The following is a 14,304-nucleotide window of genomic DNA, read 5'->3' on the forward strand; positions in this document are numbered from 1 at the left end:
CAGATTGTGAGCAGCTTTCAACAACACCAAACACCAACAAGGAAGGAATTCGGCCTCGGATTATATTTTTGTGTCAGGTTTGGATGTTTGGAAGGATGTTTACCAGAGGGGCCCGGTTGGTTAACCTCATCTTGTATACAACACGTGCCCTTTACTGCCTGCTGCAGCCTCCGGTGTGGCTCAGAGCTGCCCGTGTATCAGCAGACTTACTGGAGGGAGTTAGAGGAGCCATGCAGGGCTGCTGAGGCTAATGATGAGCTTCACTGTGAGTGATAATGAGTGCTAAGGTGATCCTCACCTGGGAACATGCACAAACACACAAGCTAATAAGCGCACGCTCAATGCCACCCACGATATATTGCAAACACACATCCAGGAAGTCACCAGCATGCTGCCTGGGCCTTATCAGTCTCTGGAAAGTGCAGCAGGCAAATCATAACTGCACACATAATCGCCCCAAAGTCGTGGTCCCCATACGGTCTTACCAGAGATACACCACCACCTCCCTCTTGCAGTAGCTTTATCCCATTATCTTGCAGGAACTCACAGAGAGACGGTTCAAGTCTTCGATGTCTCTCCACGCGGGGACTGCATGAAGCGAAGCACCACGCTAGTGCAGTCCTCAAGCCAAAAGGCTCGTTAGGGGCAGCCACCTCTGCAAGAGCAGGTTAGAGGGAGGGAGGGAAGGAAGGATCAGGATGCAACGTGCGTGGAGAATATAGAGCTGAATGATTTACATTGTGTGTGTGTGTGTGTGTCTGTGTGTGTGTGTGTGTTTGTGTGTGTGTGTGTAACTGTGAATGTCAGCAAGTCCATGGATAAAAGAAAGGAAATGTGAATCTGACTCTGTTGTGTCATAAATCTGCCCCTTTGAATAAGGGTTAAATCTATCAAGTGAGAAAGAGAGAGCATCCTCCCTCCCTCACTTCCTCTTTGATCCAATTGTTTCTCTCCCTCTCTCTTTCTCTCTGAACCAAGTCAATCTGCCATTCACAGTTCATGGCATCACACAAACAAGGCCGGGACACATGTGCTCCGGCCAGCACTGAACAGTTATTTACACACACGTGTCATCGTGTGTGTGTCTGTGTGTGTGTCTTTGTGAACATGATGAGCGAGCAGTCTTCCTGCAACACTTATGAGGAAAGATATTAATCCTCTAAACATGAAGGAGGGGATTACTGTTTACGACATTGCATGCTTGTGGAAATGGAGTGTTCTCGGCCAGAGATGGTGTCATGTTTGGTCTTCTAAGAAGCTTTCAGAAAGGATAATTCTCTCCGTCCGTGGACGTTGGCTTTGTGTGGGTGCCTACCGTTGTCAAGTGTTCTTTAGGTATCTAAATGAAAAAATAAATGGAATAGAAGCCGATTGTCTCAAACTGCGGCTGACATTTCCAAGTGTTCCGATCAATCGCATCGACTTGCCGACACTTTGATTTTAATTCCACAATTCTCCATCACAGAGGAAATCTAACTAGGTAAAATATATATGAATAAATGAGAAAAAAAACATTTCAGTGAAACTGAGCAACCAGTCTACAAAAATAGGTCAGTTTGAAGCAGGATGAATTTTTCTGCAGCCTTTAAATGAGGCTTTTCAGGACCGGGGATGATGCTGAGGAACTGTGTCTTCCACTCTATCAAATTGGCACAGCTGGCTCAGGTTCATGCAGGGGCCAGGAAGACTCCTGCTGCCCCCTGGTGTTTGCCATTAGATGAGCCAGCCCCCACACATACACACATCCTCATATTGCTATCTTTGTGGGGAAATAAGGCAGTGACCAACTCCCAACGAACTAGCCAACCTTACCCTAACCCCTGTTCTAAACCCAACCTTAAAACCAGTCTTTGTGGGGGCCAGCCAAAATGATGCCATTTGGTAGAAATGTCCCCACTTCGCAGGTAGAATGATTATTTTGGTACTCAATAGCTCAGTGCTCAATGTAGCACATGCAAGGACACGGACAAATTCGCAGAGACAGGCACACTCGGGCTTCCGTCCAGAGGCGCTCATATTGCATTTGGCAAGGCGACGGCATGTGGGTTCAGTTTCCTCATATAGTCATTGTGATTGCAGCTTCAATGAAAATGTGGGTGTCCAAACATTCTGGAGGAGAACGGATGAAATGTCCATTTTCTTCTCCTTTACACATTCTTTTTTGCCACATCTCAGAGAGCCGGAGCCTACACACGCCGACCTAGAGTGGGAAATCAATGAGGAAGACCTCTTATCCAGAGGATCATTTCTGTTGCTGGCTGCCATCTCGCGTTCAGCATTAGCTTGTATAAGAATAGGCAGGTGCTCTCTGACTCATCCTTTGGAAATAAAACAAGGAATTATTCATATCCTGTTTGAAGGGTGAAAAAAGACGGTTAATAGTGCTGATGTGAATTTCTCCTCAGCAAATTTTCCTTTCCTTTTCTCCAGCCTCATTCTTTGTGTCTACTGTATATTCTTTACATATTTCTTCATCCTAAATCTTGATCCTAAAGCCTGCTCACAATAGCAAACCAGAACTGTCTTCAGACAACTGAATGAGGTTGTTGAAAGCACAGGTTAGTCCACATGCATATTCATTAAGCCATCCTTTGGAACTGAAACAAATCTAAAAAGTTACAGAGAGAAATAAAGAAATCATTCAGCCAATTCAAAAAGGATGTGTCGCCTGATTTCTATCTGTAACCCTGAAACAGGAGAGTGTCGTCAGGCTGAACGTCACAGATCGCCTGCTGGGTCTTACCCACAAATCTGACTGGAGTATTTTGCTGTTTCTAATTAAGTGTCAGCATGAAGACGGTTATGTGCGACAACCCTGATGTTGCTCCTAGTTTATTTTGTTGGCTGCTTCCAAGATCCCAGCAGAAGACACCTCTAATAAACAGGTAAACCTGTGAATCGTCAGCATAAAGGAGGACAGAGAGACTCAGTAGTGAGCAGGAGGCATGTCCAGAACCGTAAAACCACGGGAATGAATATATCATAAAATCAATATCATAAACATGGCTTTATGCATATTCAAGGAGAACCTGTTAACATCAAAGCACAGGTAGAGTTTAAACAGTTCTCCTGTCATTTGATCCATTAACCTCTGTAAGCAGGATCAAAAATAATGTCATCTGTGAAAATGACACCATTACATAATGCAAACATGAGTTCATCATCAGTAATTTGGGTCTGTTTATTTACATGATACATCATAGTGGAACATATGAGGAGGGCTAATTTAACCCAAGACAATTTGAACAAAGTGAAGCTGAGGACTGTGCATCGTGGTTTAATGAAAGACAAGCGTTGAGCTTCATAATGCAGATCGAATTTTCAAATCTGTCTTTATCAAACACAAGACGACTTTCTGCACATGTGGGTTGTGACTCTGACAGGTTCGCCTGCTGTAGTATCTCGGTTTTCTGTAGAAAGGTGTTAGAGTTTGTCCCATCACACACACACACACACACACACACACACACACACACACACAGTTTCCCACCTCAGGCATTAGGTAGCCAATTCATCCTGTGATGGCAAATTGTTCTATTTCTTATTAAAAGAACAGGTGGCCATGAGACGGCGCTCCCATTCTTCACTGCTCCTGCACTCCATGAGTCTGAACTAATGATCAAAAGACTGGGTCTCTGCAATCTATCCCTCACACAAGACTGATGAGAGAACACAGTGGAAAGAGAAGTGTGTGCAGGTAGGCTACACTAAGTGTCACTTTGTGCACATGCATACTGCTACATGAACATATTGTCTGTTTTGTTGTTGTTTTTTGGGGATCCAGGTGACTCCTGCAGGTCTATACATTTTAGAAAAGCTTCTTGCTCTGGCCATTCACAGAGACTAATATCCACAGGACTTACTTCTTGGATACACTGCTGTAATTCATTTTTGTCAGAATGTCCAAATAGTTCTCTGAAAAGCCTCCAGCTGATCCAAAATACTTCAACTAGAGTTCTGAGGGAATAAGAAAGAGAAGGATCGCTTTTCTCCTGTACTGGCTTCTCTTCATCAGCTGCTCATAAAGTCCAGAAAAGACTTTTAAAATACTTCTCCTGACCAACGGGGCCCTCTGAGGCCAAGCTCCATCATAACATGAGAAGCTGATAGCACCACACACCCCCACAGACCGCCCCGCTCTCAGACCGCTGGTTTACCCCCGGTTCCCAGAATCTTTAGAAGCAGAATGTGATATTTTTCTGTTGAGTTTACAGAAATTGCATCCAAATGTGGAAAGTAACAACCACAATCACCCCCAGATGACAAATGTGTGATGTTATTTGCCCCCCCCCCCCCCCCCCCCCACACACATACACACACACACACACACACACACACGTACTAACCTGTGAACAGAGATAACGGTCCTCCATGCACATCTACTCGGGAGATTTGGCTGATAATCACAGATGATTTGTGTTTGATAACACAGCAATGACACGGATGGAGGCGACACGACGTGATGCTTTGATGTGTGAAATAAAGGCATTTCCCATCCTCCACACTTTCAAGAGCGCCTGATGGAAAACACAAACTTTCCCTCTCTGCGTTCCCTCCTGCTCTTGATTCGGCACTCCGCCACTTCCTGCCGTCCAGGTCGGGGTTAAAGAGATAAGCCGTTGTCTCATCGGGCCCTGCCTGCAGGTTTCTAACACCTGTTTACTGGTGGTGTTTTGCTGGTAACTAGAATGAAGTTTGCATTAAAAATAAAGATTTACAATTTTCAGTCAACGTTTATAGACGAGCTTGTTTCAGACTTTATGACTTTTTGTACGCGGTTGAATTAGTGTTTTCTTTTAACAATGTCAATGTTTCAGAAGCTCCACATCTACTTATCTGAGTAATGGTCAGATTTCGCCTCGGATGTGGGAATAAAATATTGAACATCTTCAGGACTGCAGTATTTCGAGCAACATAGTGAGCAAGAAAATGCTTCTGCTTCATCTTTGGCTACATGTAAACACTAATTATGCTGCTGGGTCAGGAAAAATGTGACACTGCAAGTTGGAGAAGGCCTCCTTTTTCTCTCTTAAGGTAAATTGCTTTTAGTTGTGGGAGTATTTATGCAACAGCAGCAGTAAATCGCCAGGTACACGTTTAATAGGTGCTACGGCCTCTCCGTGACTCAACAACTCATAAAAATATATCTGTGACGTGTGAATGACAGATCCAACTTTTACAAGGTCTGTGTTGCCTCTGTTGTTGGACGTCCACTAGAATCCTGTTACTGAGGGTCTGCTGGGCCCGCTTCCGGTTTGCTTGTCTCAGGCCAAGCAAATCCTCTCAGATTGTTGCGGAACGATAAAAATGAATGAAAATTCAAATAAAAATGAACAATACTCCCGGATGGCTGGGAGATCTCCTGCCAGTTTATCGGCTGGCGCGCACGCTGGACGGACTGTCGACTGTCTGGACACACTGGAAGGCAAAGGCGCGCTTTGTGCTACAAAACAGAAAGAGAAAAGGCCAACAAACCAGGAGGAGCGAGCAAAAGACTCATCACATGATACAATGCGGAGGACAAGGACCTCGAAACAGAAAGCTGACATAAATGACATAAACTAAAAGAGCTCTAACGAGTGTTTAACTGTGCAATGTGGGTATAAATCAAGGGGGGGTGTTTGGTAAGATTCCCCACATCTACTAACTTTGCTCGTGCACTCCCATGGGCAGGGATCTGATGGCAAATGTGCGTAGCCCATCTCTTGATCCTTAATTAAACCAACAGAACACAGCAGCGGTGACGGCCCTGCCTCAGTGAAACTCAACAGCCACTAAAGTTTCTGCGGAGTAATGATTAATGCATCCAATTTCTCTGATCTGTGCTGAGCGTGCCATTATGGGTAATTAAATGATGGTCTGCGGAGCCCTGGATACCCGCGTAAGATGACAGGGCCGTAATTATCGCGGAGCTCGGCTCCTCTTTGACTCAAATACTAATGGCTTATCGATAGCAGAGAGGAGCGTTTTGCAGAATAAAAACGAATCAAAGCAGGACTGGAACAGCAACACTGAGGAATATCCAGTTCTCCTTTTAATGCAATGGCAAATAAACACAAAATATGGGCAGTGAAACAGACAGTAGAAGTATTGCACATTACCACCATATATTGCACATTTTGATATATCCTGTCGTGCACCAGGAAGACTGCACTGAGAGTTGCATGTTTCATAAAAAGGGGCCCTGAGTTACAACCTCCAATGAAGCCCATCAGAATATAGGAGAAAGAGACCCCCTCCTCTGGGGACAATGGGGCTGTCCAAGAAAAAAATACAAACATATATTTAAGAGTGGAGCATCGATAGTCCCTTTGCTGCCATTTAAATAAAGCCTGTTATTTTTTTTTATTATCGTTATCCCTCTCCAAGATAAATAGGGGCATTTCAAAAAGAGACATCCATCCACCCAGGGCACGTTGGCCTTTTAGGAAGTCCTTTTGGAGCAGTAAAGATGTTGCTTTGATAGATACAGGAGCTCTGCAGATGATGCAAAGTCAGGATGAGGGATAGTCCTGGATGCAGGGCTGGATTTAGAGCACAGCGGCACTGATGCTCTATCTGACCATTTCGATCTGCTTCTGAAAGATCAGAGAGGTAGCAGCAGCAGATCCAGTCCTGACAGAGATAATAAAAGAACTTGACACACTGCCAGAGTTTCTTGTCACTTCTTCTTTGATTTCAGCACACCGGTCGGTGGAAGAGCTCCCCCGATAAAAGCCGGCGTTTTAGCTCCTCCCACAGCAGCTCCCTCTCCTTCTGGGCCCCCTTCATGAAGCCTTGGTTCTCCTGAGCTCTCCGAGACAGGTAGGGGAGAACGTCGTTGATGGGCCCGTAGGGGACGTACTTGTAGACGGGGAGGCCTGCCTGACCTTAGGTTGAAGAAGAAAGAGGGCTTTGTAGCATGAATCGGAAGAAAAGGGTGAACGTAGATGGTGTTTTTGCCATGAATGTGCATTATTGTGTTTATGAAGGAAACTGATGTTATTGGTTAGCTGACTTGGCAAAGATGCTCTCAGTTTGCTACATCTGCATTAAAAAGTGCTGTTGTTTGCCACCTTGGCTCAAAGGGAAATAAAAACGACCTTTCAATGTCAAAGACCAACACCACCATTTATGAAGTCTAATCTGGGAGCGCAGCGGCTGACCTCAATCTGTGATTGATTTTCTACGAGACAATAAAAGCTTTGGCTTTTTTAAATGCACAGAGCAGACAAGAGGCGCAGCCACATGCATCAGTACTGCTTAAGGTCAAATTTGCCATTGCCAGGTCTGCCTGCTGCTAAGGTACCACTCTGACTGACAAAGTGTGGAGGGCCTGCAGATTTGTTAAGGCGACTTCAATATCAAGGTGTCGCAGTTCATCCGTCACAACGTGGTAGGCCAAATGACAGGTGAACTTGATGGAGATGGCACGGGTGTGTGTGTGTGTGAGAGAGAGAGAGAGAGAGAGAGAGAGAGAGAGAGAGAGGAGCAGAAATGCATAAGTGAAAATAAATGCAAGGGGCACACGGCCACCCCTTGAGAACCACGCTATTGCTCAGCTTTAACATATCAAATCATCCGGCCAGAGGGGAGAACAGATTGGTGTACGGTCAGTGAGCTGTGTGTGTGTGTGTGTGTGTGTGTGTGTGTGTGCCTCTCTCACCCAGCGGGAAGCTGATCTGATCACACATTCCCAAGAGTTGACCAAAGGACACCTTGCTCTCCGAAGGTAAGAGGCCCAGCTCGTTCATCCTGACGTAGACGGAATCACATGATTTACACGGCTGCTGCACAGTTTGTGTGTTTTTTTTCAGCTTGTCTTCAGTAGCAGCATCGACCTCACCGATTTATAGTGTGTTTAATGGTCTCCTCATTATGGGAGGCCACCATCACATTAGCCTTCCTGTTGGTCGCTATCTCCTCCAGGATGTGGTCCAGGCACCTGTGCGAGAACAACAACACCCTTTCACCTCCTACTGTCTGTCACACACTTAAAAACATGTCTGTGATGCTGCAACAAATTAAAATGTTTTTGACTTGTTAAATACAGGTAGCACTCATTAGCACACGTGTATATATAGATATAGATATATCGCAACACATCCGTAAACATGGAAGACAGTGAAGGCGACCTTTTGAGGTGAGACTTTTGCATTCTGCGAGTGCAGCTGTGTTAATGTGCGTGCACTTTATCACCAGCAGCGTATTTTGAAATCTTACCCCGCGCTGCGCTGTAGCACATCAGCCACACTTTGTTAGCTCCCTGGGTTTATGTTTACCTTGGAATCTAATTGATGGCCCTGGGGTGGCCTCTGCTCATTTTGTGCAGAACATATTGATCTCCACAGGCCAATTTCTTTGAGCTTGTTTTAATCTGAGAATTTCAGAAAACAACACAAAGCCCGGAGAAGCTGCCTAACCGATACCCGTTAGGACGGAGGCTTGCTAACGCGAGTTGTCGTTTAAATTAGCTCAAACCTGCAATCAAGCACGGTGCTCTACTGTAGGAGGGGAAATGCTCCAGCAGCAGCAAGGGTCTTACTAGAAATCTGAGTGTGAGCTATTTATGAACTAAAACACGATGTTTTCTTACCTGTGGTACATTCTGTTGGTGGACTCGTAATCGGGGTTAATGGGATCTTCGTAGCCGAGCTCCTTGGCTCGCTCCCGCTCCTGATGCATGTAAGCCCCCCGCACCAGTTTGGCAGCAAAGTGCCATCCCTCGCGTCGGGACAGTTCAACGTCCATGCTGACGGTGTCGAAAGCCTCCTGCAGATTGACACAAATATTTAAACAATGCTGAGTGAAGGATATTGCCGTTCTCATTTTACCGTCCTCTATAACTCATTTAAATTAGAACTCAACGCCCAGTAAATCTGAGTTTAATATCCGTACGTCTGTCCTATTAAATCCAAATCCTGACATTTAAAACTTGTCAGTTTTCTGTTTTAGGTCAGTTCAGGTGGGTCTTTAATCCAAGGCTGTGAAATGTCAGAAAGAAATGGAGCCATTAAGCTCCAGATTTGGCAGTGATGCTTAACATGGCCCAAATATTTCAAGTGGCCTTTCCGGAATTTCGGCACATTCCATTTGACAGAACTGATGCAAACAGAGGCAGGCTTGTCGGCATGTTTCATGCATGATGCAACGCCCCAACTGATGTCCTGAGAAGGTTATTTCCGTGTTTTTGGGAGCAGTGGCTTTTTCATCTGTGCTTCCTGCTTTTGGGGCTATGTGAAGAGGCTCTCGTGTTACTGTGTATATAATTCCCTCCATTATCTCCGATTGGATTTTGGAGAGATGAATAGAATCCAATCAGTTATTTGGGAATTGCTCTGTTGGATGAAGCTGATCTACAGAGGTTTGGAATGATTAGCTTGAGGTCTTGGCCCACAAAATACTCATTTATCTACAACACTTTTGGCTAACAGATTTCATGTTCGAAGCTTCAGGGCGCATCGTGAAACTTAACTTGGGATTGGACCATAAAGAACAAAAGTTAATTTAGTTTCAATCTTCTTTGTGCTGCAGTATTATCATCCTCAAATCAGCTGAGTTATAATGATATTTTATGCTGAGGTTGGGCGACGTCAACGTCACATCGTGTTTGCTGTGAGTGGATTCGTACCTTGAGGTAGCACTGATACGTGTTGAAGATAACAGGCTTCTCCCTGTTATAGATCCTCTGCATCTCCAGCGTGAGTCTGCTGATGGCTGGTTGGAAGTAGGTCTGCTCTGCGTCCACCATCAAGCGAACACCGCTTTGAACTGCATGCTGGAATTTCAAAATAAAAGCATGTGCATACGCCTCACTGTAACATAGTAATGACATCAAACAAGCCGTAACGGCTCAGCATGAATGATGCACGGCCAAGGCAAACCGCTGCTCAGAGTCTCTGTTTAGTGAGACTAATGGGCCTCACCTTGGCCAGCACGTCCAGGCGCTGCAGGATCCTCTTCATCTGAATCTCCTCCTTCTCAGTGAAGTTTTTCAGCATTTGTTCCATCTCACCTAACTGGACAAATAACCCAAGAGAGCGCTCCAATGCTAATGAGCCAAATATCATGTTAGCTATCATACAGCGTGCTAACTATCAGCGCCTCTTATCCTGCTGTCTTTGGTCTTCAATAAAGGGTATTTATTCAAATACAAGGATCTTTTTCTGTTTCATATGCACCATCACCATGTGTTTTGCTTTGTAGTCATAGGTTCAGTAGCACTAACCTCCACATTAGGCACAACCAACAGGTCGTAATTCTTTGCTCTGTCGTCGAATAGGCTGTTCCAGTCAAGCATGTCAATGGTTCTGTAGCCGCAGAAGATAGAAGACATGATTAGCAGAGCTTTGATAGCGGTGGACAAGACTCCACATACAGTGATGCAACTGAAACTCCACATTCAGGGGTGAATTACATGTCAGGATATCACAATATCCTGTGTTTATAGGGGTTCCTATAGGGGGTCAAGTGTAACGCACAGCTGGCGGGTGTAAAATACAAATGCTCTTCCAAATTGTTTTTGCACGCTGGTGGTATTATGAGAGCTCTGTGAGATGGAAGAAAATCATCAGGCTCTGACCAAAACAGCCGCTACGGCAAACCCTCTGGATGCTGGCGGTGCGTGTAATTTCACAATAATTATCAATGAGTAGCTTGTGATGGTTTTTAGTGTGTTTAAATACAGGATTGTTTCGGGGTCTTTCTTTACCAGAATGCTCTCACTTACCCTGAGAAGTCTTCTTTCTTCCCACTAAACCAGTCATAAAAATCCCCTTTTGCGTCCAGTTTGGCCAAGATTTCCTAGTGTGGGAAGCACATAAAGATCCAGCTGCGCTGTTATTGCAGCAACCAGCCTCAGTGGTTAAAGCCTGAAAAGCTACGGCGTATGTCAGAGGTAAAATCTTTGCTCCACTATAGAAATAAGTGAAATTAAAGTCCACCTGTGTCTGCCTGAGCTCCAGGCTTTGCTCTGAGACCTCCATGCCATCTTGTCCCTGCTGTGCGGCGAGGAAGGCGAAGAAGCGTCGCCACTTCACAAGGACGCCGGAGAAGCGCAGCTGTAAAATAAGAGGTGATGCATTTTCTGCCTTTTACATCGGAAATGTGGCTGTAAAGAACATTGCGATTTTCTTTTGAACCGTCTTCCTTTGACTCAAAGATAAAAAGTGGAGCCTTGACGGGGTTGCTGGGGTTGCAGCTTGTCAGAAAAGGAGACGAGATCGGCAGTAAATAACCGAGCAGGTGCTTTTGAACGTGTTAAATCGAAATTCCACTCAACACTAACTGGAGCCAGGAAGCTAACGGTGTGAGAGAATGAAGGTGTGAACGGCTGCCTGTAGGGGTGTTCATCTTCCCCCCTCCTCACCCACCTACCAGAAACTCCGGTTCCGCTAGAGCGGTCATTTTGATGGCAGAGAACCCCTCCGACGAGCTCCCGCCTACAAACCAAACAGAATTTTAAAATAAATCACAGGATGTTTGAAAAGGGACTACAGGGGGAGGAAATGTTTGCTCGGAAGTATAAAACCTTTTACTGCTGATGCAGAGCGACAACGTTAGCATCACCGGGGCAGTTTAACAGTCTCACCAGATGCTTTGATGCATTTGATGAAGGTCTCCATGTGTTGGTCACATTTGGCCTCCTTGTCAACGCGCCCGCGAGCCGCGGCCCCTCCCCCGCCGTGTGCCGTGTGCGTTGTCTGTCCGAGGTTCTTGTCTTGGGATCGAAAGAAAATTTGCAAGGTTTTTACTGTTAATTACATCATGCGCTGGACCCACAAACGAGGACACGACGTGGTTTACCTGCGCTCTCTTCCTGTGCAGCCGATGCACTAAAACAGGAAGACAAATGCATAATAAATGAGCTAATTCCTCGTGGGTTTGGCTCATATTAAAGATACACAGGAAGCTAAATATAAGGACCATAAAACATTAAAGTGTCCATTTTGTCCATTCAGACAGCGGAGAGACAGAGACCCTGCAGCGTATCCTAGGTCTTCCCCAGGGCCTCCTCCCAGTGGAAACAGGCCCGGAAAACCTCAGCAGGGGGGCGTCCAGAAGCCATCCCATCCAGCTCCTCATCCAGCTCCTCTGGATGTGCCGGGGAGACGCCGTTTGGTTGATCTTTCTTTTAAGGGGGATCAGAAGAGCTTCTTGGCGTCCTTACACATACATTTTACGAACATATACTGAGATAATATTGAACAAACTACAGATATTTTAGAAACGTCACCTGATACTGATGGAGAATTACATCGAAAAACATCGCAACATCCACAGTTTTAGGCTTTTCTAGGCTATATTCAGAAATCCCACATTGTTACCAGGGCTGGGACAGAAATCATAAAAGCTGGGTCAAAAGGTCACAGTCAGGGGCCTGCATCTGACTACAACACATTCAAATATGAACAGAGGACGTGGTGCCTGTCACGAGCTACAGGCAGATGTTTCTTTTAACCGTCATTGTTCCTCCACAGTCTTCACACTCATACCGACCGGCCTTATTTAGTCCCTGTGTGACCTTTATGAGTCTCAGGATGTTATGTGAGATGAATTAAAGGTCAGAGTTTTGGGGCACAGTAACTCTGAAAAGTGCACTTGTCTTGTTATCTTCAACGAAGTGGCCGTCAGAGTGCGAGGCCATCTCTTGTTTCAGACTACCAGATGACCTAATTACTCTCCAACGCACAGATCTACTCCTTGAGGAGCTCTGCCTCAAGAGACCGCTTGCATGACATTTGTGCTGTCATGCAAGTTACATCAGCTCATAGTTCTAAAAGCGACCGTCCGGTTCTGCCCTCGTGATCATGGAAACATTCTTTCTGCGGAGCCGACCACAAACAGCTGCGCTGTTTACTGTGGAAGGATACGGAGTCGTTATACACATGCAATCTGTCCAGTTTTAATGGAACTGATATGAGGTGTTGAAAGTTTAAAGAGGCAAATCCTTGAAAAAGTTTCTTACTCGTCAGCTTCAGTGTTGATGTCTTCCTCCACGCTGTAGTCCAGGACGGAGCCCACGCCAAAGGCCTGATTCTTCCGGATCAGCGGCCGGATGGCAACGTGGTCCTCGCCGGCCACAAACTGGCCATAAAATGTCATCTTCATCAACTGGTTGAAGCCTGTCTGCCCCAGTATCTTCTTACCCAGAGTCATTATCTGGGGATGAGGTCAGAGAGTGGTTTTCAATTAAATCCACATGCATTATTTGAAGCTAAACATGTGTTTTTATAGAGTGTGTTATAAAGTGTGCAGTATATTCTATAACAATTGTGTGTCACACTCTTCCAGGGAGTGCATCCCTAATGTCAGTCGATTCATAAACCCAACTACGAGTGTTGGTTCCAGCAGTGAGCAGTTGAACACGTTGAAATTCGAGCCTGCCCACAGCCTGAGGAACCTCGTGTCAGTTCTTGTCACAAGCGAGGTAAACAAAGCCTGTGTCTCTGCCCTGTTCTGTTGGAACAGACGATCGGCTGTTAACCCTTTGTGTTACTTGAACTCTAATAAAGCTTGAAATATTTCGGAAAAACAGCACAGAACTGGGGGGCATCTCCTACTGGTGGACGTTGAAGGGGTTGTGGGAAGAAGCCGCATTAACAGAGGACTGGAGCGTTTCCCAGTTTAGACAGAACCCAAAATAAGTTGTATGTGTTGCTCATTGCTGTTGTGTAATGACTTTATTTACCTGTGAGACCACACTAGTGTGTCCCCTTTCCTACAGTGAGGCTGAGGGTAAAACATGCTGAAGGAATTACCAAACCTATCATCAGTTCACTTTAACAGATTAAATCCTGCATTACCTCTCTGTTTCTGTCCACCAGGAAGTCATACGAGCAGAGTTTAAACACCACCAGACTTCTGAGCAGCTCTAATGAGTCTTTGCTTTTATAAGCCTCCTGTGTCTGGTCAAAGTTTACGCAGATCTTGGTGGCCCCGGAGCCGGAGACGGAGCTGGAGCCGGAGCTGGAGCCGTTCCCCAAACCTCGCTCCCCACCGGCGCCGCTGCACCTGTTGATCGGGCTCCTGGGCGCCGAGCTGAAGGTGAACCGGAGACCCCGTCCGGACAGCGGACCGTGTGACCCCGCCAGCGACACCGTTTTGACGCGTATCATTTTAGAAATCGGTGGGGGGGGGGCAAGATGATCAGAGGCGACGAGACTTTAGGAAAAAATAAAATATGGAGACTTTTCAAAATGTCCTGGCGACTTTCACTGTGAAAAAAGACACTTTTTCTGCTGTCGGAGATGTTTCTGTCTGTCCTCAACGAGCGGCGGGTGCTGCCGAGAAATCACCCCGTTTCAAAGCGCTCACAGGCGGTCA

At 45.7% G+C, this 14,304-nt stretch overlaps 1 protein-coding gene across 1 annotated transcript; it reads right to left on the reverse strand.

Moving 5' to 3' along the window:
• Positions 1–5,998: 5,998 nt before the first annotated feature.
• prodhb (proline dehydrogenase (oxidase) 1b) lies at positions 5,999–14,096 on the reverse strand. Its single transcript, XM_003975197.3, has 14 exons — positions 13,785–14,096; positions 12,947–13,140; positions 11,785–11,813; positions 11,570–11,698; positions 11,356–11,420; positions 10,923–11,039; positions 10,709–10,782; positions 10,208–10,289; positions 9,906–9,998; positions 9,611–9,757; positions 8,576–8,751; positions 7,826–7,924; positions 7,646–7,734; positions 5,999–6,869 (listed from the first exon to the last, which is right to left on the reverse strand). Exons 1-14 carry the CDS (start codon positions 14,094–14,096, stop codon positions 6,679–6,681), a joined length of 1,797 nt encoding a protein of 598 aa, XP_003975246.2. The 3' UTR covers positions 5,999–6,678.
• Positions 14,097–14,304: the final 208 nt, after the last annotated feature.

The sequence above is a fragment of the Takifugu rubripes genome, chromosome 21 (assembly GCF_901000725.2).
Source record: "Takifugu rubripes chromosome 21, fTakRub1.2, whole genome shotgun sequence".
In the NCBI taxonomy this organism is placed as follows: Eukaryota; Metazoa; Chordata; class Actinopteri; order Tetraodontiformes; family Tetraodontidae; genus Takifugu; species Takifugu rubripes.